This window comes from Gymnoscopelus braueri (genome assembly GCF_963280865.1).
Source record: "Gymnoscopelus braueri genome assembly, chromosome: 15".
NCBI lineage: Eukaryota > Metazoa > Chordata > Actinopteri > Myctophiformes > Myctophidae > Gymnoscopelus > Gymnoscopelus braueri.
The window spans coordinates 47,080,481-47,105,752 of record NC_137620.1 but is presented as its reverse complement, the minus strand read 5'-3'; the positions used below and the strand labels follow the sequence as shown (position 1 = coordinate 47,105,752).

The window sequence follows — 25,272 nt, the reverse complement described above, 5'->3', positions numbered from 1 at the left end:
TAGTGACATTAAATGACAGGCAGATATACATTACTATACAGAACATCATATGAACATTTTAGAAATGAAGAAAAATAATGGAAAAATATGTACAGTAAAAGTTTGAGGGGGGGGGGGGGGCTGGGTTAAGACCCTTCTTTATCATTAACTATACATTAACAGCTTAAGTCTTATACTTCATCATACGATGAATATAGCAAAAAAAATAACTGATCTACAAGCTCAAAATGTATCGCAATGCCACACAATGTGAGCTTGTAGATCTGCTATTTTCACTATCTTGAAAAATGTAAAAGAAAAAACTGTTCTTATCCTAAATCAGTGGTTTTCAACCTTTTTCATGCCATGGACCCCTAAATTTATATATTACATTTGGCCGTGGACCCCCATCTGAAAATGTTTTGTGCCAGGGACCCCCAGAAGCACTCGGTGCCGCGCTATGAGCTTGTGGATCTGCTATTTTTGAATAGCCAAAGCTAAGTGGTTAAAATGATTGTGACGCTATGTTAACTCATTTAGCTGGGGACCCCCTGGTACCCCCCCAAGGACCACTGGTGGTCCCCGGACCACTGGTTGAGAAGCACTGTCCTAAACAGAGAAAGCCTGGTTAATGTGGTTAAACATAATAAAGTATTATTTATTATTCTGCATGATGCATCATTTAACTTTTGATGTGTTAAGTATATTTTTTATAAATGTAAAGAAAGCAAAAATAGCAGATCTACAAGCTTACAACGTGTCACAAAGTGACTTTGTCATATCTGCCCTGTGCAACTTTTGTTTATGAAGCCTAAAAGCCAAAAAGAAGTGTAGATTTGTATTATGTTCTAATGTTCAACAACAAAAACACAGTTAAATCATTAATATTCATATGTTCTAATGTTCAATGACAAAAACACAGTTAAATCATTAATCGCAATTATTTGTGTGACAATTAATGGTCAAGATAAATGTCATAATCGTGACATCCTTCATTTTGATCCTAATAGTTTGTACTTTTACTTGAGTTAAATATTTCAGTAAATGGTTTCAATGTATTTATTATTTAGTCACATGATCTTGTTGATACTTGTCATTGGTTCAATATTCATAAAACCCACAGACTCACTGAAACCACTTTTACTTTCACTTCAAATATAGCCGATCTACAAGCTCACAACGCGTCGCGATGCGACACGTTGTGAGCTTGTAGATCGGCTATTTTTGCTACTTATGTGTTACACTGTAGTATGATAAAGTTATGAAGTAGGGTATTAATTACCCTAACCCCAAAAAAACTAAAAAGTTTAAATATGGAGATATGAGGTTTTCTGCCCGACAACAACGATATAACAGTATAAAAGAAACATTCTTCAATGTCAAATAAAAGTGTGTTTGATATTTAGTCCAGATGTAACACACACACACACACGCACGCACGCACATGCACACACACACACACACACACACACACACACACACACACACACACACATCCTGTGTCATCTTATTACAGTATATAATGAGTAAGGACCAACAGTATGAGGGTAGGGTTGAAAATGGGTGAAGTGCTCCTTTAACTTCAGCTGTGTTTACCTGTCAAAATGTGTGCTGTATTATTGATTGATTTCACTGCTGCTTACAGTGTTTGACAGCTGTTGTTTGTACAGCTGTTGTTGTTGTTGTTGTTGTTGTTGTTTTGTTTGTTTGAGTGCCCTTGTTGTTTTCATCTGACCCCCTGACCTCCCTATAGAGTCTATATCTGATAACATCCCCGAGAGACGTGTCTCTACTTAACAGATTTTGATATCAATGGTTTCAGCATCACCAGCCTTTCCAATACCGAAATAAGGGTAGAGTTTGTCAGTGAAAGAGTCTTTATGAGTGTAGATGTGAGTCATGTCTTCAGGGTCGTAGAAGGACACCTCCCCCCTGTCATAGTTCAGCTCAACTCTGATCCTCTCAGGATTCCTCTGCAGTGAGATGGTTTTACCACAACCACTCTTATAGACACCATCCCTCTGTAATAAACACCAGATTCCATATTCTGGTGAGACATATTTCTTTCCATTCCTGTCAACAGATTCTTTAGCCAAACCTATGTTCCAGTCAGGATGGTCGCCAACCTCCACCTCCCAGCTGTGTTTTCCTGAACTGAAACCCTCTGAACCCAGAACACCAGGAGCATTAGTGAACCTCTCTGTGTTGTCAGGAAGCTGCTGCTTTGTGTCTGTACGTCTCACACTGGTCAGGTCTTCAGACAGACAGAGCCAGGGGTTTGCTGTGTTTGGGTCCAGAATGACAGGAGTGAACTTGACCCTCTCCTTCATCTTCTCCCAGACTGTGAAGCTCAGGTTTCTCAGGTGTTTGGTCACGTCTATCAGAGCTCCTGAGTCCAGCTGTGGATCTGACAGTGTACACTGGTCTCTGGCGCTGGTCTGAGTGTGTTTATAACTGCTGAGAAATGACACAGTGTGTTTCTGCAGCTCTTGTTCTACAGCAGAGATGCTGTCTGACAGAGAGGAGATTTGCTCCTGGATGATCTGAAAGATCTTCTCCTTCTGCTCCTCTTCCTCCCTCAGGGCTGCCAGTCTGGCCTCCTCTTCCTCTGTCAGGAACTGGTGGAGCTTTTTAAACTCTGCTTTGATCTGCTTCTCTGTGGCCAAAACCTGCTTCTTGTTGTATGGAACAACTTCATTATTATACCTAGTTTTAAAGTGTTTGTATTTGGTCCTCTTGTCCTTTAAAGTCCTGAGGTCAGACTTCAGTTGGACCTTCAGGTTGTTGACTGCTTGTTCTATAGGAACCAGCTTGTGACCAGGGTGGTGAGAGGAGTCACAGATACGACACACAGCTCTCTGTTCTTCCTCACAGAACAGTTGATGCTCCTCTGGATGTTCACAACACAACACCTTGACTGGAAATTTCCCCACTAGATCATTCCTCTGGATCTTCTCCAGGAGGTTTTTTGTAACCTCCACAGCTCTATCAGGATATGTTTGTGTCATCACATCTACTGTTTGCTGCCTGGTTGCATTTTCCAGCCTGCATTTCGGAATGGAGCCTTTGGAGTCCTTTTCCAGGAACCATTGGAATATATTGAATTCATCAGCACTAAGATCCTGAACGATCGCTAACAGACATTCGTGTGCCATCACTAATTAAAGGGTGCAATGAAGATTCAGGATCTGAAAAGAGTAAGATGTCAAAACAAGTTAAGTAAGTATAATGATATCAAACCATTTATATAGACATACAATATGTCATCAAATATGTCAGATATCAGGTGATCAGGTGATTCTTCATTCTTGTTTGATTTAAATATTGTATATCAACAACATTATCTGCGAATTGACACAGAGACCCCTTAGAGAAACATGTGTATGGTTGTAGGGGCGTGTCGTTCAATTGAGATTATAACAAACTAGAAAAAGTGCTCCTCGGAGCACAGGTCTCCACCAGGTCAGGTAGGTTATTGTGGTCTAGCAACGTTCGGGATTCGCCAATCAGGAAGGAAATGGAATATGAAAAATCGGACGGATCCGTCTTGATCACCTTTACAGAGATAATGTGTACCGATTTGCATGATTTTTTCAAAAATCGGGGTGTAGCTATAATATGGCAATGGTAAAAGAGTGGCATTTGTTCCTCAACGTAGTGCGAATGTGTGTGCAAAGTTTCACCGCAATCGGACGCTGCGTTCATGATTTGCGGCATTTTGTTCAAAACAGGCCACTCTTGCAAACTTTAGATGTCAATCTTAGCCAATCAGGATGTAATAAGAAAAATCAAACAGATCCGTCTTGATCACATGACTATACAGGTCATGTGCACCTATTTGCGTGAAATTTTGATAAGATCTGAAGGAGTATTATAGAAAAGATAGTTTTATATAAGTCCTATCGGCCAATCAATTAGGCAGACTTTTTGATTGAAGAAAAAATATGAATTCAGATCATAGTTTTACTGCAAAACATGGTGTCATTCTGTGAAACGAAGTTGTTTTGAAAAGAAAATCCTACAGCCTTCAGGTCTATGTTATCTTGTCAACTTCTTGAAGTGCGCATGGTACTTTATTTCCCTGTGTTTAACTTAAGGCAGAACTGCTAAAAATGACTGTAATGTAATGTAATGCAGTCTTATGTGGTGGCTGTGCATCTGTCTGCAGGCACCACTTTAGGTTGGGGGGAAAAGTGCATTTGCACTAACAATTAAATGAAAAGTAAATATTAACCATTTAAGCATTGGTATTAACTAGTTACAACTTTCTTAACAGTTACCAGTTAAACAGTTAACCATGAATATTTGGCTATTTTTTTTGTTTACATAGGCCTGTGGCCCCCGACCTCACAGCAGTTGGTTCCTACCTGTCTATAAAGACAACGTGAGATTGTGATTGGTTTAGAACAGTCAGGTGAGTCGGGTGCATTCAGGTAAACATGACTCATAGAGAAGCTGTTTAAAAACGCTTGAGGCAAAAAGAGAAAGAGGAGTATCCTCATGGTGTTTGTTGGTGGAGTGAAGAGAAGTTTAACACTAACTATAAAAAGATACTGTAGAACAGGGGTGTCAAACTCATTTTGGTGTCCGGGCAAGATTGGTCAAATGGTGACTTGAGGTGGGCAGGAACCAGTTGCGGACGCACATGCGCGCTCACACGCATTCAGTTATACAGCATTGTTTTTCAATCTGTTGTCTTGTCTTGTATTATTATTATTATTATTATTATTATTATTATTATTATTATTATTATTATTATTATTATTATTATTATTATAAACCATTTTAAGTAGAATCATTCAATTTGAAGTTAAACAATACCTGGTAATGTGTGTGGGTGGTTAAATAATTACATTTATAGAACAGTGGTGTAAAGTAACTAATTACATTTACTCAAGTAAGTACTGTACCTAAAGATTTGAGTTTTACTTTACTAGAGTATTTCCAATTTCCAGAACTTTTACTTCTACTCCACTACATCTCAGTCACTGCTATAACTACAGTATATCACTTTAAAAAATGTTTTATGAAGATTATAGCTACTTTAATTATTTACATTAAAATCAAACAATGCAATTTGTAATGAGCCCATCCATTTGAAATAGAACAATTAAATTCATTACCTGGTAATGTGTGAGAACCACATATTATAGCAACATAAGTGTTTCAGAAAACTGTTAGGATTTAGGAGACATTTGTAAAGATTTCCATGATTTTTCAAAAATAGCAGATCTACAAGCTCATAGTGCGAGCTCCTCCTTTCTCAGGGCAAGCTCCTGAGAAATAAAAGAAGCAGCTTTGATGCATTTATACGTTTTTAACACATATATGATTAATGCTTCTAACTACCTATTACCATTATTATATTTTCAAAAATGGCAAATTTACATGGTGTAGCCAGCCTCCGCTGTGTCCTTAGTTTTAGTCGTTGTCAGTAGGCTATACAATATTTTTCTTTAAATATATATATTATATATATATTGACAATAAACTTCAATATCTTTCCTTGTACACTACAGGCTGTCGACTCACAGTCTTCCTGTTGCTTGTGTGTCGACAGCCTGTGATGTTTGTTCATAATAGCAGATCTTAACACTTATTCATATTTTGCTACATTCGAGGTGCTTTCTACATCATTCATTTGTTTTATTTCCGACTCCCCCAAACTCCCTCACAATTTAAACGACATACAACCCAGGTTGAATATAAATATTATGTTCTTTTTCCATATTTTCCATACCAAGTTCATGAAGTCTTACCTGTTTATATGGTTCAGTGTGAGGAGAAGTGTGTGGTGTCTCAGTGCAGGTTTGGTTCAGTCACTGACGAGCAGGAAATGCACTTCCTGTCCATAAAAAGGAAACATAATGTCACTTGAGATTTTGATTGGTTCAAAATGTTGACGAGTCAGCAGACATTATGCATAATGTCACAAACACATCTGACCACTTCATCTATTAAGACCCGGAACACATCTGTGTCATTTTAAGATTTTTATTTTTATTTTGATCTATTCAAAAATAGCAGATCTACAAGCTTGTAGCGCTGCGAGTGCCGCGCTATGAGCTTGTAGATCTGCTATTTTTTTTTAAAGAAATAATTGTGCAAATCTTGAATATATCTTTTTTAAAGCGAACATTTGTAACTCAAATCTTTGCTTCTGGGGGTCCCTGGAACAACATATTTTACAAATGTTCGCTTTAAAAAATTCAATATTCACAGATTTACACAAATGTTCACGATATTTCGAAGATCTTTCAAAGATTTAGTTGTAGATCAGCAGATCTACAACTAAAATGACCGATCTACAATTTGAGTAAAAGTACTTTAGGTACTTAAAAGTAACTAAAGTCACTAAAGTAACTGGTGGGTAAAAAGTAATCAAAGTGAGTCAAAATACTTTACAGCTGTTAAAATGAGTAGAAATACTTTACACCTTTAAAATGAGTAGAACTAATTTACAGCTGTTACAATGAGCAGAAATGCTTTACAGCTGTTAAGGTAGACTGCCCCAACGCTCCTGATTTCGTGTATAGAGGGGCGGGTGTTAGAGCCGGCGAGAGATTGCGCCTGATCCCCATTGGTTCACCGATCTGTCCGTCAACCCCCGCCCCGTTAACACAACATTACGAGCGACGCCCACTGCACTCTGGTTGGTTGGGAAGTGAAACACTTCCTCATACCGAGTACACCGACGTGCTGGGCCAGGCTTTTATTTTTTAGCAAAACTAAACAATAAAAGCCTGGAGATCGAGGCTACTGTTAAGGTGAGTAGAAATACTTTACAGTTGTTAAAGTGAGTAAAAATACTTTACAGCTGTTAAAACGAGTAGAAATACTTTACAGCTGTTATAATGCATACTTTACAGCTGTTAAAGTGAGTAAAAATACTTTACAGCTGTTAAAGTGAGTAGAAATAATTTACAGCAGAAAAGTAAGTGACACTAAAGAGTACAATGTTAACCCATTCAATCCTGGACCTTATCTGTGTCACTTTAGATTTCTTTGGTTATTCAAAAATATCAGATCTACAAGCTCATAGTGCGGCACTCGGTGCCGTGCTATGAGCTTGTATATAGTTTTTTAAAAGAAAATCATGAAAATGTGTTCAAATCTTTGAATATATAAATTTTAAACTCAAATCTTTGCTTTTGGGGGTCCCTGGAACACAATATTTAGAGACAAATACATGTTGGGTGGTCCTTCCTTGACAACTCATATTATAGCAACATGTTAGCAATATGTTAGGATTTAGAAGACATTTGTAGAATCCCCAGAAGCAAAGATTTGAGTTAAAAATGTTCTCTTTAAAAACGTATTCAAAGACTTATTGTATGTTAGTATTATTTAACTATTGAGTTAGTTTACAGTATGTTGTCATCATTCTATAGCAGTCTATAATAAGCTGGTGGTTTTAATTGTCTGCTGATGATGGAGATCACCAGTCTGTCTGTCTGTCTGTCTGTCTGTCTGTCTGTCTGTCTGTCTGTCTGTCTCTACTCTCCCTCTTTCATTCTTTCTGAAAGACGCGCACACGCACACGCACACGCACACGCACACGCACACACACACACACACACACACACACACACACACACACACACACACACACACACACACGGTGGGTAAGGTGTGTACTATATACAGAGAATAGAATCCCTCCACATAGTTCTCCTCCCCCCCCCCCCCACCACGACCACTGTCACTTCACTGTCGATTCCAACCTGATCTCTGAAAGGACGAGTATCAACTCACTCAATATAAACAACATGAAACCCAAGCTGAATATAAATATAAACACTGTTGAGCTTTTCTTCTATATTGTAAGTCTTACCTGTGTTTCTGTGGGTTCAGTCTAAGGAGAAGTTTGTGGCGTCTCAGCTCAGGTCTCGTACTGTAACTGTCAAGTATGAACAGGATTCATAGATCTCACAGCAGTTGGTTCATACCTGTATATAAAAGACAACACATTCTCTTCTCGGGTGAGATTTTGATTGGTTTAGAACAGTCAGGTGAGTCTGGTGCATTCAGGTAAACATGCACTCATAGAAGCGTGTGTGTGTGTGTGTGTGTGTGTGTGTGTGTGTGTGTGTGTGTGTGTGTGTGTGTGTGTGTGTGTGTGTGTGTGTGTGTGTGTGTGTGTGTGTGTGTGTGTGTGTGTGTGTGTGTGTGTGTGTGTGTGTGTGTGTGTGTGTGTGTGTGCCTCCCCTCCTCTTCATCCTGGCATATTGCCAAGGCCCCAAGGCAGACCTGCCAGTCAAAGTGAAGACTGGCCAATCACAGTGTGTCCTCGCCGTACATGCTTGCAGAGACTCTTGGGTAATGAAGTCAAAGACGTTGGCTGACATGTTGTTTGTGTCCAAAGTGTGTGTGTTGTGACACTGATGACCCAAACTACATAGTGCTGCTTTAAGTTGTGTAATCATATAGATGTGTGTTTTCTCTTCTAACATATAGTATCCTCATCATAAACCATGTACAGTATAAAATACAGTTGAACCACCAGTGTCATGTTGCTTGTTACAACATCGTCTCAGTGTTATATCGTAGTGAAACAGAGACTGGCTTGTGATGCTATCTACTGTGTAACCAGTTTAACCTGTTTTCACTAATGACTCACTGAGCTTCCAGTCACACGATGTGATTTATGCACAGAGGGGAAGTCCGCTCACGGTTTAAGCTCCCAGTAGATTTTTTTTATTACAGTTAGGCCTAACTATAATAAAACAAATTGTACTGGGAGCTTAAACGGTGTGCGGACTTCCCCTCTTTCCCTGATGTACGCATTGTTGTCCAGCACCCGATTCATTGTTTTTGGGGTGCTTACCCCTCGTTCCTATTTATGCACAGATACACATTCTGTAAGAGTGCTCAATAAACACTCAATAATCTCAATCTCAAAAAGATTTTGATTTGATCAGATTGTGCTTGTATTGTCCCCTTGGGGAATGTTTCCTCTCTACTTTTACCATCCTCTGTGCAGAGCTTAGGACTAACTCCTATAGAGACACACGGCCGCCTACAAATTCACACCCACTATTGAGACAGCGCCCCCACTCGAGGTACGGGAGGACGATGTACTGCAGCTGTCAATGCAATCCCTATGAGAGGAATATGAGAGTTAGCCTACTTTTAAAATGATCCTACATGAACTGGAGACGATATGGTAGATATGATATAGTATAGATATAGTGCAGGCGTGTGTGTGTGTGTGTGTGTGTGTGTGTGTGTGTGTGTGTGTGTGTGTGTGTGTGTGTGTGTGTGTGTGTGTGTGTGTGTGTGTGTGTGTGTGTGTGTGTGTGTGTGTGTGTGACTATGCATGTCTCGCAAAATCTGGCAACACTGGCTGAATCATTATTATGTTGGCTGGGAGGGCAGTCTGTTCAAAACCAAGGGAAGTGTAAATGTAATACATACATGTTCTGAGCACGTGTTTGTCTTTAAAAAAAAGAGAGAGAGACATGACTCAGTTAATAGACATGGATCATGCTGCATTTAATATCATCTACCAGTATACAGTTAATAGTGTGTGTGGAAAATACTGGATACACTGGATTTTATTTTATTTTTTATTTTTTCACCAAAAAGGAGGCCCCCCCAGTTGGGGGCCCCTGGGCTGCAGCCCACCCTACCCCAACGGTAAGTACGGCCCTGGGTCCATGTCTATTAACTGTATACTGGCAGGTGACATTAAATGCAAAATGATCCAAGCCTATTCTATGTTTGTACATTCACTAGTTGGGTCTTATGATCAGTACAGTGCTTCCATCACACATTACATGAGCAAAAGGAACAATTAGCTGCAAAGGTGACTGAGTGCGTTTTATAGGTCGTATGATTATTATACAGATTGATGGCCTTTCAGAGGACAGGGTTACTTGAGGTCTGGCCCCACAGTGGTGGAATGAACTTCCCACTGATGTTAGGACAGCAGAATCACTGCCCATATTTCGCCGCAGGCTGAAAACCCACCTCTTCAGGAAACACTACCCTTCCTCTCTGCCTGACCTACTAGTTGTACGAACGCTTGTTTTCTATTGTTGTATTGTTTATTGGATCTTGTTTAGTCGATACACTTATTTGTTTTAGCTCATGCTCATTTGATTTAGCTATTTTGTCTCATCTATTTAAGGAAATAGGTAGCTGATATATTGCACTTTTACCTTAGCACTAGGTATACTCTTGGTTGCTTGTTTTTGCAGAAAATGCACTAAAGTCTTCTGGTTATTAGTAGTTTTCGTTCCCTACCTATGTTGAATACACTTATTGTATGTCGCTTTGGATAAAAGCGTCTGCTAAATGACTGTAATGTAATGTAATGAGGAGATCAAGTTAAACTAGTTTTATGTTTGTGAAGGTAGGTTGAATAGTAGTGGTTTCCATTAAGATGAACACGTATTGTCTGTAGATGAGAAATACCATGTGTAGGTGTGAAGGAAGGTGTGCCAAATGGAAAAATACACTTGAGAGTCAAAACAGACGCGTACGTGATGAGTGATTAGATAATGAAGGAACGACAGCGTTTAAAGGAATGCAGTGTCACAACTAGGTTGATGCAAGCGCTCCTATCTTTGATCAGAGATGAGAAGACTTTATGTTGGAGGTCAGACCCCCAGGCTGTGAATGGAGGGAATATTATAATAATAATAATTATAATTATTATTGCAGACCCCTAGCCCCAGGTTGTGAATGGAGGGTTTCCATGGGTTATTGTTGTGGAGTGTTATTAGTTATCATTGTTATTATCAGACACTTTGAAACAATTTCTCTCGACTGACAAAAATCATCTTTACGTGTCCACTTTTTTTTCTCCTTTGCCTTAGTAGCAAACAGCTCCTTGTCAACAGATGACATGCCTTCTGTTTTTTTACTCTTTCCTGCACCAGTTTAACTGTGGTCACTGGCATACTGTTGATGTTAATTGTTTCATTGTCTGACCACATTTCATAAACTCCATTAATCCACTGTCTTTCAAAAAAGTTAAAATGTTTTTCTCCTACAAAGAATTCAAAGCGTGTTTTGACATTTTCATGGAATTAAGGCAAATATCAAGGCTAGAAGTGCGTTAAACTCTTTGAACCTCGCAGCATCATTAGGTAAGTTCATCTACAACAACCAAACACAAACAGGTAATAGGATAGGTGGGCACTACGGACATCTGGGCACCTCGATGTGAAATTGGCTATTTTGTTCAAACTGTAAAAAAATATAAAAAAATGGGGGGAAATGGTCTAAAGCAGGGGTCTTCAACGTTTTTCAGGCCAAGGACCCCTTGGCTGAGAGACAGATAAAGCAGGGACCCCTTAGCTGAGAGAGAGATGAAGCAGGGACCCCTTAGCTGAGAGAGAGATGAAGCAGGGACCCCTTAGCTGAGAGAGAGATGAAGCAGGGACCCCTTAGCTGAGAGAGAGAGATGAAGCAGGGACCCCTTAGCTGAGACAGAGATGAAGCAGGGACCCCTTAGCTGAGACAGAGATGAAGCAGGGACCCCTTAGCTGAGAGAGAGATGAAGCAGGGACCCCTTAGCTGAGAGAGAGATGAAGCAGGGACCCCTTAGCTGAGAGAGAGAGATGAAGCAGGGACCCCTTAGCTGAGAGAGAGATGAAGCAGGGACCCCTTAGCTGAGAGAGAGAGATGAAGCAGGGACCCCTTAGCTGAGAGAGAGATGAAGCAGGGACCCCTTAGCTGAGACAGAGATGAAGCAGGGACCCCTTAGCTGAGAGAGAGATGAAGCAGGGACCCCTTAGCTGAGACAGAGATGAAGCAGGGACCCCTTAGCTGAGAGAGAGATGAAGCAGGGACCCCTTAGCTGAGAGAGAGATGAAGCAGGGACCCCTTAGCTGAGACAGATGAAGCAGGGACCCCTTGGCTGAGACAGAGATGAAGCAGGGACCCCTTAGCTGAGACAGATGAAGCAGGGACCCCTTAGCTGAGACAGATGAAGCAGGGACCCCTTGGCTGAGACAGAGATGAAGCAGGGACCCCTTAGCTGAGACAGAGATGAAGCAGGGACCCCTTAGCTGAGACAGATGAAGCAGGGACCCCTTGGCTGAGACAGAGATGAAGCAGGGACCCCTTAGCTGAGACAGATGAAGCAGGGACCCCTTAGCTGAGACAGAGATGAAGCAGGGACCCCTTGGCTGAGACAGAGATGAAGCAGGGACCCCCACCACTACATATTGTTTAAAATTGTGTTGCATATTAAACTTTTTCATAGATTTCATAGATAGCTTCATAGGCTGTCATCAGTGTTATGTAAATTAATGTTTTTTTTGTTAATTTCAGACATTTAACCACTTAAACCTTCAATAGGCTAGTTACTAGTTAGTACTTGATTTTCTACTTTTCCCCTTACACCAAAGCTCTTTGTCGGCTAATGTTCCCCTGAGAATAGGGATGCTAAAGGGTTCAAGTGGTTAAGGTAAAAAAAAACAAAGATCACATAAAGATTTGGCGGACCCCCTAAGGTATAGCTCTGAGGATCCCCTAGGGGTCCCGGACCCCCTGTTGAAGACCCCTGGTCTAAAGTAAAGTCTATATGATTAGAACATGCTTAACATTTGACAATTAAGGTCTAATATGGTCTATATAATTGCTACAAATTGCTACAAACCTGTATTTCCAGTCATTTTGGGGCATAAATTAGAAGTTGAAGGATAAGTTATAAGTTTGATAATGATGTACCGTGCATGTTCACATCATGTATGTATACTTTACTTTAGACCATTTTTCAAATATTTAATTTTTAACATTTTGGACAAAATAGCCAATTTTACATCGAGGTGCCCAGATGTCCATAGTAGTGCCCACCTATCTGTATCCTGCAGTATAGCTGAATAGGATGGGGTAGGACTACACTACTGTATTTTAACATTAGTCATAATGGTGGTTGCCTACTTGGAGAAGCAAATATTTTCTGAGGTGGTACTCAGTGTAAAAAGGTCGAGAACCACTTATTGATTTCCAGAGTTGGGTCGACTACTTGTATGATTCGTCACATCACAGTTTGGAAACCAATCCTGGGCCAGTTTTAAGACGTGTGTTTGGTGGGGATCTTTTATGTTTTATAGCCATGGGGTACAATTGGCTTTGCACAGAAACATCCGGTGAATATGCTTTTACTTTTACTCATAAAGTACATTTCAGAGCCTGTACTTTTTTACTTTTACTCAAGTAATTATTTGAATTATTTGAGTACTTCTACTTTTACCAAAGTAGAAGTAGTTTTTACACAAGTAATTGTACTTCTACTCGAGCACAGAATGTCAGTACTTTTCCCATCTCTGATATTAATACATTTTAATTATAGCCGTCGTCCTCACCTGATCCAATCAAGTACAGGACAGGTACCACAAGTCTTGTGCAACATATTAATGTGTGTGTCATCCCCACACTTTACCAGTCACTAGAATCATTCAAACACATTTTTCTTTTCAAAATCTGAAATATGCAACGGACAAACCACAGATACGTTTCTCCATGTACAGTATGCACATGTTGATGACCCCATAAGTATGTTGAATTTACTTTGATTCATAAATATAATATGTTGAATTTACTTTGATTCATAAATATAATATGTTGAATTTACTTTGATTCATAAATATAATATGTTGAATTTACTTTGGTTAACATTACATCTACTGATGCACTAAACTTGGATTTACTTTGATTAATACATATAATGTGTTAAATTTCTTAGTGGAATCAAACAATGAGGATGATATTAGAATCTTACGACAGAAGCTGTGAGACAGCATATTATTTTCAGCCTGTATGGATAAATCAGTACTTTTCATGTCATAGTTTATTATTCTCACTCTCCTTCTTTTAACAATAACCTGCAATATCTTTACTGTAACACTACAGTCTGTCTACACACAGACAACACAGACAACACTTCCTCCTGTGTTCACTTCACTGTGATTTTAAAGTTCTGTTGAACACAACATTACAGTGGTAATAACTCGAATTATGCATTCAAGGAGCTTCCTACTTCTTTACTTTTAATATTCTCCAATAAGTAGTCTAGTCACCCATCACTCACTCAATATAAACAACATGCAGCCCAAGTTAAATATAAATATAAACCATGTTGTGCTTTTCTTCCATATTTAATGTAAGTCTTACCTGTGTTTCTATGGTTCAGTCTAAGGAGAAGGTCTTGTACTGTAACAGTGAACAGGTCTTCATAGATCTGACAGCTCAGGTCTCCTACCTGTCTATAAAAGACAACACATTCTCAGGTGAGATTTTGATTGGTTTAGAACCGTCAGGCCACTAGGGGGGGCGCCCTAGGCAACTACCTTTTTTTTGCAGGCTCTAGGTGGTGCTGTGACAGAAAACGGTGGCGCGGCGGGGGGGGCAAAATATTGCCTAGGGCGCCAAATTGCCTAGCACCGGCCCTGCCGTCAGGTGTGTCAGGTGCATTCAAGTAAACATGACGTGTGTGTGTGTGTGTGTGTGTGTGTGTGTGTGTGTGTGTGTGTGTGTGTGTGTGTGTGTGTGTGTGTGTGTGTGTGTGTGTGTGTGTGTGCGTGTGCGTGTGTGCGTGCGTGCGTGTGTGTGTGTGCCTCCCCACCTCTTCATCCTGGCATATTGCCAAGGCACCAAGACAGAACTGCCAGTCAAAGTGAAGACTGGCCAATCACAGCGCGTCCTCGCCGGACATGCCTGCAGACACTCTTGGGTAATGAAGTCAAAGACGTTGGCTGCCATGTTATTTGTGTCCAAAGTGGACACTGATGACCCAAACTACATAGTGCTGCTTTAAGTTGTGTAATCATATAGATGTGTGTTTTCTAAAACAGAAAAATAGACACTAATGAAAACTTCAAAACTATAATAACCTTGTATTGGTGTGATGTCTTGTCTCAGAGGAACTAATGCTGGACATTATGTTAGAATGTAACTAGATATTTTGTACTCTTTATGTTGACATCTTTTCATGATAACATTCATAACAGGAAGTAAACATATCAATGTGTTTACCTGCACTGATATATTTGTCCTTTTTATTTTACACTCAAAGTACTTGAACACATTATAGTACTTTATAGAAACTTATATCTGCCTCTTGTCTTGGCCCCTTCATTCTAGTAAAAGAGACTTGCAGACCTGTATATTTTAACTGGTTTAATAATGTTTCAATAATACAAATAAATAGATTTTATACAATAACAGCTATAGTCTCCATGTCTGTGATGCCAGCTTTAAGCATATTCATATTTTTAATGGAATAGATCAGTGTAGTTACAGTATTATTTGTTATGTTTTCCAGTGATGGTCTTGTAAATCACTCTAGATTAGAGACTCTGCTAAATGCCTAAATTGTAAATTATTTACAAACCCAAGTTGTAAGTCATGCAGTGCAGTAATGAAGTCAGTCCACTAGGGGTCATCATCACACAGTGTTGCAGCAACAGAACACAGAGTGAAGCTGGTGATGTCCTCATAAGTCTAGTCTTTCCATCCAAACCAGTAGAAAGTCACACTCTTCATAGCAGTGATACCAGAGTGACAAATATTTCATTATTGTTGATCAATCATATTCATCTGATCATTGATCACAGCATGACATAAATACACACAACACCATTACTGTTATAGGAATACTCATGAGGCTTTATATTTATTATCTCTATTTTATTATGTCTATTATTATTAATGTTATTCACACAAATAATGCTAATGACCTTTTCATTTGCACGAATAGCCTCATTTAAGAATAGTTTTCAATATTATTTTACCACTTGCAAATATTAAAACCTTCTGAATATCAAACTTCATTTGGTTGGTTTCATATTGTTTAAAGTTTCCTTTAAGAAAATAAATAAGACTAATTTCATTCATTCATTTTTTAGAAGTCATATTTTTACGTCTCTTTGTCATTGTCACACTCTGACCTACAGAGGGCAGTGTTTGCTGAAAGGCACAGTTTAAAAACACTAAATGAAAAATACTGAAAAATCGCCAGACAGAATCCTTGATGATGCAGAGAAGAAGTGGGTTTTATTCACCTTTTTACAGACCAGGAAAATCATGAACAAAAAAGTAAGCACAGTAAGACTCTTATTTACACTTACAGCACTGAACACACTGGTCCTGGGTCTGCTCTACTCAACACTGTTATTTACAGCACTGAACACACTGGTCCTGGGTCTGCTCTACTCAACACTGTTATTTACAGCACTGAACACACTGGTCCTGGTTCTGCTCTACTCAACACTGTTATTTACAGCACTGAACACACTGGTCCTGGGTCTGCTCTACTCAACACTGTTATTTACAGCACTGAACACACTGGTCCTGGGTCTGCTCTACTCAACACTGTTATTTACAGCACTGAACAGACTGGTCCTGGGTCTACTACTGAGGTTCTGATTCTACATAATGTCTTCTAAATCCTAAGAGTTTTTTGAAAAAAAAAAAACGTATATAATGTCAGTGGTTCTCAAACCTTTTCATGTCAAGGACCCCAAAATGATACGTATTTGGCCGCGGTCCCCCATCTCAAAATATGTTGTTCCAGGGACCCCCCCAGAAGCAAAGATTTTAGTTACAAATGTTCGCTTTAAAAAATATATATATATTTTATACACATTTTATAGATTTTTCAAAAATAGCAGATCTACATGCTCGTAGCGCGGCACTCGGTGCCGAGCTATGAGCTTGTAGATCTGCTATTTTTGAATAGCCAAAGTGTAAAATAATGCTTTTTAGCTCAAATCTGGTTCCAGGTCTTAATGGGTTAAATAGGCTAGGCCCCTCCCATTGGACCGTACCAATTGAATCTGAATTGAATCCTCAATTGAACCAGCTAATTCCCAATGTCCAGAGACATTACAATTCATATACACATTTTAAAGTGTCATCACATATTACTCAGAGAATTACCCACATAATAATAATGAATAATAATTAGAATACCCAATTTCCCACTTAACAGTGTCAATACAGTCAATACAATCAATACAATCAACAATGAAACAATATATGAATACAATCAAACAAATATAATTCTCTGCAACTTACACAATAAAGAATAATTCAAACTTTAACCCTGTGTTGTGTGATAGAATTCCTGTTGTAGGTTATGGGTAAAAGAACACAGGGACTTACTAAAGGCTGGTTAAGATGTTAGTAAGTGTCAGGGTGAACTGCCACAGTCATAGATATACAAACTCAACTCATGAATTCAACAGACAGAAGACAAATGAGGAATTCCATGGATGACCCACTCAGTTTGACCTTATGACCTCAGAACATGACCTGACCTGATGCACACAGAGACTTCTAACTGTCCTAATGATGACAATGATAAATGAATGACATGACATTTTCACACGCGCGCGGCATGCTTCCGCTCTGCTTTCTTGAATGTCATTTTCCATGCCAGCTCCCCTGAGTGACATTAAATGACAGACAGATATACATTACTATACAGAACATCATATGAACATTTTAGAAAATAAGAACAATTATGAAATAATATGTACAGTAAAAGTTTGAAGGGGGGGGGGGCTGGGTTAAGACCATTCTTTATCAGTACTACTTATTAACAGCTTAAGCCCTTTATACTTCATCATACGATGAATATAGCAAAGGAAATACTGATCTATGAGCTCAAAATGTGTCGCAATGCCACACGATGTGAGCTTGTAGATCTGCTATTTTCAATTAGCAGATCTAATTCTTATCCTAAATCAGTGGTTACTGATACCCCCAGAAGCAAAGATTTGAGTTAAAAATGTTTGTTTAAAAATAAAAAATATATATTCAAATATATGCACACATTCACGTTTTTTCAAAAATAGCAGATCTACAAGCTCATAGCGCGGCACTCGCGCTATGAGCTTGTAGATCTGCTATTTTTGAATAGCCAAAGCTAAGTGGTTCAAATGATTGTGACGCTATGTTAACTCATTTAGCTGGGGACCCCCTGGTACCCCCCCAAGGACCACTGGTTGAGAAGCACTGTCCTAAACAGAGAAAGCCTGGTTAATGTGGTTAAACATAATAAAGTATTATTTACTATTCTGCATGATGCATCATTTAACTTTTGATTTGTTAAGTATATTTTCATTAGGCCTGTCACAATTATTATATAATCATTTAAATGCAATTATCACAATTATTTTACATAATCGTCATAATCGTTTCCATGTTGAAAACTGTTCATTCATTTTCAAATGTAAAGAAAGCAAAAACAGCAGATCTACAAGCTTACAACGTGTCACAAAGTGACAGGTTTTCAGCTATTTCTGCTATTTTCCCCGTTTTGTAAAGTATAAAATTATGAAATATGAAGTTATTTGTCATATCTGCCCTGTGCAACTTTAGTTTATGAAGTCTAAATACAAAAGAATAAGTTTAGATTTGTATTATGTTCTAATGTTCAATGACAAAAACACTGTTAAATCATTAATCGCAATTATTTGTGTGACAATTAAGCGTCAAGTGAAATGTCATAATCGTGAAAGCCTTCATTTTGATCCTAATAGTTTTGTACTTTTACTTGAGTTAAATATTTCAGTAAATGGTTTCAATGTATTTATTATTTAGTCACATGATCTTGTTGATTGGTTCAATATTCATAAAACCCACAGACTCACTTAAACCACCTTAACTTTCACTTCAAAAATAGCCGATCTACAAGCTCACAACACGCCGCGATGCGACACGTTGTGAGCTGGTAGATCGGGTATTTTTGCTACTTATGTGTTACACTGTAGTATGATGAAGTTATGAAGTAGGGTATTAATTACCCTAACCCAAAAAAACTAAAAAGTTTAAATATGGAGATATGAGGTTTCTGCCCGACAACAACGATATAACAGTATAAAATAAACATTCTTCAATGTCAAATAAAAGCGTGTTTGATATTTAGTCCAGATGTATCTCTCACTCTCTCACACACACACACACACACACACACACACACACACACACACACACACACACACACACACACACACACACACACACACACACACACACACACACACACACACACACACACACACACACACACACACACACACACACACACACACACACTTCCTGTGTCATCTTATTATATAATGAGTAAGGACCAACAGTATGAGGGTAGGGTTGAAAATGGGTGAAGTGCTCCTTTAACTTCAGCTGTGTTTACCTGTCAAAATGTCTGCTGTGAAAAGATGAATATTATTGATTGATTTCACTGCTGCTTACAGTGTTTGACAGCTGTTGTTTGTATAGCTGTTGTTGTTGTTGTTGTTGTTGTTTTGTTTTGTTTTGTTTGTTTGAGTGCCCTTGTTGTTTTCATCTGACCCCCTGACCTCCATAGAGTCTATATCTGATAACATCCCAGAGAGACGTGTCTCTACTTAACAGATTTTTATATCAATGGTTTCAGCATCACCAGCCTTTCCAATAGAGAAATAAGGGTAGAGTTTGTCAGTGAAAGTGTCTTTATGAGTGTAGATGTGAGTCATGTCTTCAGGGTCGTAGAAGGACACCTCCCCCCCGTCATAGTCCAGCCTGACTCTGATCCTCTCAGGATTCCTCTGCAGTGAGATGGTTTTACCACACCCATTCTGATAGACACCATCCTTCTGCCTTAAACACCAGATTCCATATTCTGGTGTGGCATATCTCTCTCCCTTCCTGATAACAGATTCTTTAGCCAAACCTATAGTCCAGTCAGGATGGTCGCCAACCTCTACCTCCCAGCTGTGTTTTCCTGAACTGAAACCCTCTGAACCCAGAACAGTAGCATAATTAGTGAACCTCTCTGTGTGGTCAGGAAGCTGCTGCTTTGTGTCTGCATGTCTCACACTGGTCAGGTCTTCAGACAGACAGAGCTGTGGGTGTGCTGTGTTTGGGTCCAGAATAACAGGAGTGAACTTGACCCTCTCCTTCATCTTCTCCCAGACTGTGAAGCTCAGGTTTCTCAGGTGTTTGGCCACGTCTATCAGAGCTCCTGAGTCCAGCTGTGGATCTGACAGTGTACACTGGACTCTGGCGCTGGTCTGAGTGTGTTTATAACTGCTGAGAAATGACACAGTGTGTTTCTGCAGCTCTTGTTCTACAGCAGAGATGCTGTCTGAGAGAGAGGAGATCTGCTCCTGAATGATCTGAATGATCTTCTCCTTCTGCCCCTCTTCCTCCCTCAGAGCTGCCAGTCTGGCCTCCTCTTCCTCTGTCAGGATCTGGTGGAGCTTTTTAAACTCTGCTCTGATCTGCTTCTCTGTGGCCAAAACCTGCTTCTTGTTGTATGGAACCACTGCATTATTATACCTAGTTTTAAAGTTTTTGTATTTGGTCCTCTTGTCCTTTAGAGTCATGAGGTCAGTCTTCAGTTGGACCTTCAGGTTGTTGACTGCTTGTTCTATAGGAACCAGCTTGTGACCAGGGTGGTGAGAGGAGTCACAGATATGAACAGATATCTGTTCTTCCTCACAGAACAGTTGATGCTCCTCTGGATGTTCACAACACAACACCTTGACTGGAAGTTTCCCCACTAGATCATTCCTCTGGATCTTCTCCAGGAGTTTTCTTGTAACCTCCAAAGCTCTATCAGGATATGTTTGTGTCATCACATCTACTGTTTGCTGCCTGGTTGCAGTTTCCAGCCTGCATTTCGGAATGGAGCCTTTGGAGTCATTTTCCAGGAACCATTGGAATATATTGAATTCATCAGCACTAAGATCCTGAAGGATCCCTAACAGACATTCGTGTGCCATCACTAATTAAGGGCTGCAATGAAGATTCAGGATCTGAAAAGAGTAAGATAACAGAACAAGTTAAGTAAGTATGATATCAAACCATTTATATATACATACAGTATGTCATCAAATCTGTCAGATATCAGGTGATCAGGTGATTCTTTTTTCTTGTTTTGATTTAAATATTGTATATCCAAAACATTATCTGTGAATGAAAACAAGCCCCCTCAGAGAAACATGTGTATGGTTGTAGGGGCGTGTCGTTCAATTGAGATTATAACAAACTAGAAAAAGTGCTCCTCGGAGCACAGGTCAGGTAGCTTATTGTGGTCTAGCAACGTTCGGGATTCGCCAATCAGGAAGGAAATGGAATATGAAAAATCGGACGGATCTGTCTTGATCACCTTTATAGAGATAATGTGTACCGATTTGCATGATTTTTTCCAAAATTGTGGTGGCGCTATAATATGGCAATGGTAAAAGAGTGGCATGTGTTCCTCAACGTAGTGCGAATGGGCGTGCAAAGTTTCACCGCAATCGGACGCTGCGTTCATGATTTGCGGCATTTTGTTCAAAACAAGCCACTTTTGCAAACTTTAGATGTCAATCTTAGCCAATCAGGATGTAATAAGAAAAATCAAACAGATCCGTCTTGATCACATGACTATACAGGTCATGTGATCCTATTTGCGTGAAATTTTGATAAAATCTGAAGGAGTATTATAGAAAAGATAGTTTTATATCAGTCCTATCGGCCTATCAATTAGGCCGACTTTTTGATTGAAGAAAAAATATGAATTCAGATCATAGTTTTACTGCAAAACATGGTGTTATTCTGTGAAACGACGTTTTGAAAAGAAAATCCTACAGCCTTCAGGTCTATGTTATCTTGTCAACTTATTGAAGTGTGCATGGTACTTTATTTCCCTGTGTTTAAATTAAGGCAGAACTGCTAAATGACTGTAATGTAATATAATGCAGTCTTATGTGGTGGCTGTGCATCTGTCTGCAGGCACCTCTTTAGGTTGGGGGGAAAAGTGCATTTGCAACTAGCAATTAAATGAAAAGTAAATATTAACCATTTAACCGTTGGTATTAACTAGTTACACATTTCTTAACAGTTACCAGTTAAACAGTTAACCATGAACATTTGGTTATTTTCTTTTGTTTACATAGGCCTGTGGCCCCCGACCTCAATTCATTTTACAATTTTGGCTCCCAGTCTAATCTAGTTGAATACCCCTGCCGTAGGGCCTTTGATTCCTTCTTGAAACTCTGCCTTTTATTAACTCATTCACTGCCAATGACTTGAATTGAAAAACGCCCACAGCGCCAAGGACGAGATTTGACTTGAACTTAAATTTGTTTTTTTGTTTTTCAGATTGTACCAGACCCCTGTGCGTGTGATGAGCCGATCTCTGTGAGGACGGCGGTCACAAGATTATTTTCAAAGGTACAGTAAAATCTTAGTTTTTGCTGGCAAGGGGACCGGAGACGGATTAATTAATTAACTAGAAAAAGTGCTCCTCGGAGCACAGGTCTCCGCCAAGTCAGGTACGTTATTCTGACCTCCTGGTGGAGCTATAGTAGGCCAATGTGAAAAGGGTGCCATTTATTCTTAGGTCTTTCACGGCAAGACACTGCATTCATGATTTGAGGCATTTTGTTCCAAAAATGTGTTTTGCTAAATTAGACCTGCTGGTGGCGCTATAACAGGCCAATGTGAAAAGGGTGGCATTTCTTCCTCGGCTTAATGGGAATGTGCGTGTGAAAATTCACGGAAATCGCAAGCTGCGTGCATAGTTTGAGGCTTTTTGTTCAAAACGGACCAATCCTGAAAACTTTGGAAGCTAACCATAGGCAATGAGGATGGAATATGGGAAATCGGACAAATCCGTGTTGATCACATGACTATAGAGATACTGTGTACCGATTTGCATGACGTTTGGATCAAATATGTAGGAGTAATGTATAAAAATAGGTTTTGCACAAATCGGCCTCCAGGTGGCGCTATAACAGGCCCATGTGAAAAAATTGGGGCAGAGGTTCTGAATTGGCATCCAGGAAGTGTGTGTGCACAGTTTCGGAGCGACCGGGCCAACGGTGCCGGAGATAAGCTGCTAACACACAGACAGGACGGACACACACACGGACACACGGACACACGGACGGACGGACGGACAGACGGACGGACGGACGGAGGGTAAAACATACTCTCTCGCCATGCCTTTCGGCCTGGCGGAGACAATTAATCAATTAATTCCTGGCAGTGAAAGGGCCTTTGGTCCCTTATTGCATCTCTATCTTTGTCTCCGACAGGCCGAAAGGCATGGCGAGAGAGTATGTTTTGCCCCCTGTCCGTCCGTCCGTGTGTGTGTCCGTGTGTGTGTCCGAAAAAAGCCTCAATAGTCCATGAGCCAGACAAGATTTCATTATCGAAAGAGTGGGCAAAACCATACCTATATTAAATTGTTCATAGGGTCAATACGAGTAAATAAATATATGATAACCTCTCCACAGGAGCAGCTTTTTCATGGTTATCACACATTTTGTCATTTTCCCCATACGTACATGACAGGTGAAAAAATGACAACATTTAAAAAAGAGTTATCATAATGAAACTTCCTGAGATGATTACTTACATGAAGACAATGATTTATCGTATTACAAGTATTCTGAAATTGTATATTTAATTATGCAAATTAGGCATTACGAAAATATGCCCGAATTTGTATAACTTTCCAGAATCAACATTGGAACATTGGACAAAGCCAGAGTGAACATTTCATTTTGTTAAGATGTTGGAGTCAAAGGTTTTTAACGAGGGAATATTCAATATCTGGCTCAATTTTGGGTCTCTGGCTCATGGACTAAATGCCTAATTTGCATATTTAAATATACAATTTCAGAAAACTTGTAATACGATAAATCATTGTCTTCATGCAAGTAATCAACTCAGGAAGTTTCATTATGATAACTATTTTTTAAATTTTGTAATTTTTTCACCTGTCATGTACGTATGGGAAAATAACAAAATGTGTGATAACTATGAAAAAGCTGCTCCTGTGGAAAGGTTATCATATATTTATTGACCCTATGAACAATTTAATATAGGTTTGGTTTTGCCCACTCTTTCGATAATCATTGCTCAATTTTGGGGCTCTGGCTCATGGACTACAAACTATGCACGCAGCTTGCGATTTCCGTGAATTTTCACACGCAGGCCGAGGAAGAAATGCCACCCTTTTCACATTGGCCTGTTATAGCGCCACCAGCAGGTCTAATTTAGCAAAACACATTTTTGGAACAAAATGCCTCAAATCATGAATGCAGTGTCTGATTGCCATGAAAGACCTAAGAATAAATGGCACCCTTTTCACATTGGCCTATTATAGCGCCACCAGGAGGCCAGAATAACGTACCTGACCTGGCGGAGACCTGTGCTCCGAGGAGCACAGGTTCTAGTTTATTATTGAGTTTATTATTGAGTCTTCCGCCACTTTTTGCAGTTCTGGCTTAACCGTGCAGTGCAATATGATAGAGGGTCATGGAAAACGGCCAAGAAATGAATCCCACAGTCATTTGTCAAAGGGTGGCGCTGTACAGTAGCACTCAATTGAAAATAGCAAACTTAATGGAAACTTTTAACATGTATAACTCATGCCCTGTTTGAGCTATTGCCATGAAACTTCAAGACAAGTCTCCTCATGACAAGTCTCCTCATGACAAACAACTTTCACACTCTGACCTTTGACCTTTAGATCTCCCACCATTTTGAATTATATGAAAAACATGTCAGATCTAACTCCTCCTGCAGGATGTTTTAGCAATGTGCACGAAACTTTTTACACATGAACTTTGGACCATTATCTAAAATCCCAGTGGAAGAGAAGTTTGTACGTGAAAAGATTAAGCTTTTATAAGACAATGAAAATTGCAGTTTTATTAAAATTATTCTTCTGCCCCTAACACATGAATGCAAACAGAAACTTTGCAGTGGAGGGTCATTCCAAATATCACTGAAACCAATCTTACTCCACTTGGCCAAAGGGGGGCGCTATAGCAATCGTTTGAAAATGCAAACTTTAAACAGACGCATTGTGAGCGACGCGTTGTGAGCATTTAGATCTGCTATTTTCAGAGCACAAAACCACAGCGCAACCAAACATAACATGACTTTTAGTTCTACTGGATCTCCTGTTTAATATTAAATAATTTATTTCATTATTATATTCAAATGTAAAATCATGTTCTTTCTGCACTTTCTTAATGCTCTGTGTTAATGTCTTAAAGCTTAATGTTTTATGTTATACACTTTGAACTGCCATGTTGTTTAAATGTTATACAAATCATGCATTGCCTTGCCTATGTCCATATTTTACAGTCTATGTTCAGTATTCATATCTGATCTAGAGTCCGCCTACTGTATCCTGTCATTTCCACACACACATACATGCACACACAGACTGTTTCCGTATCCTGTGTAGACAGGATATACAAAGTGTAAAGTGAATGGATCCCAGTCTACCATGTGGTTAGGGAGGTGGCTCTGTATCGTCTATGATATATATTTATACAGGAT

The 25,272-nt window shown here is 39.4% G+C and overlaps 2 protein-coding genes across 3 annotated transcripts; both read right to left on the bottom strand.

The window, feature by feature from the left end:
- Positions 1-1,320: 1,320 nt before the first annotated feature.
- LOC308101249 (zinc-binding protein A33-like) lies at positions 1,321-14,134 on the bottom strand. Of its 2 annotated transcripts, XM_080450647.1 has the most exons (3): positions 7,814-7,946; positions 5,739-5,824; positions 1,321-3,167 (listed from the first exon to the last, which is right to left on the bottom strand). In XM_080450647.1, the coding sequence occupies exon 3, from the start codon at positions 3,132-3,134 to the stop codon at positions 1,773-1,775; it is 1,362 nt and encodes a 453-aa protein (XP_080306773.1). In that variant the 5' UTR covers positions 3,135-3,167; positions 5,739-5,824; positions 7,814-7,946; the 3' UTR covers positions 1,321-1,772. The 2 variants fall into 2 exon arrangements, with proteins under 2 accessions (XP_080306773.1, XP_080306774.1); XM_080450648.1 differs by lacking the exons at positions 5,739-5,824; positions 7,814-7,946 and adding an exon at positions 14,110-14,134.
- A 5,215-nt stretch (positions 14,135-19,349) lies between these two features.
- On the bottom strand, positions 19,350-20,561 carry LOC308101601 (zinc-binding protein A33-like; the record flags this gene model as incomplete). Its single annotated transcript, XM_080451021.1, has 1 exon — positions 19,350-20,561. The coding sequence occupies one exon, from the start codon at positions 20,559-20,561 to the stop codon at positions 19,350-19,352; it is 1,212 nt and encodes a 403-aa protein (XP_080307147.1).
- Positions 20,562-25,272: the final 4,711 nt, after the last annotated feature.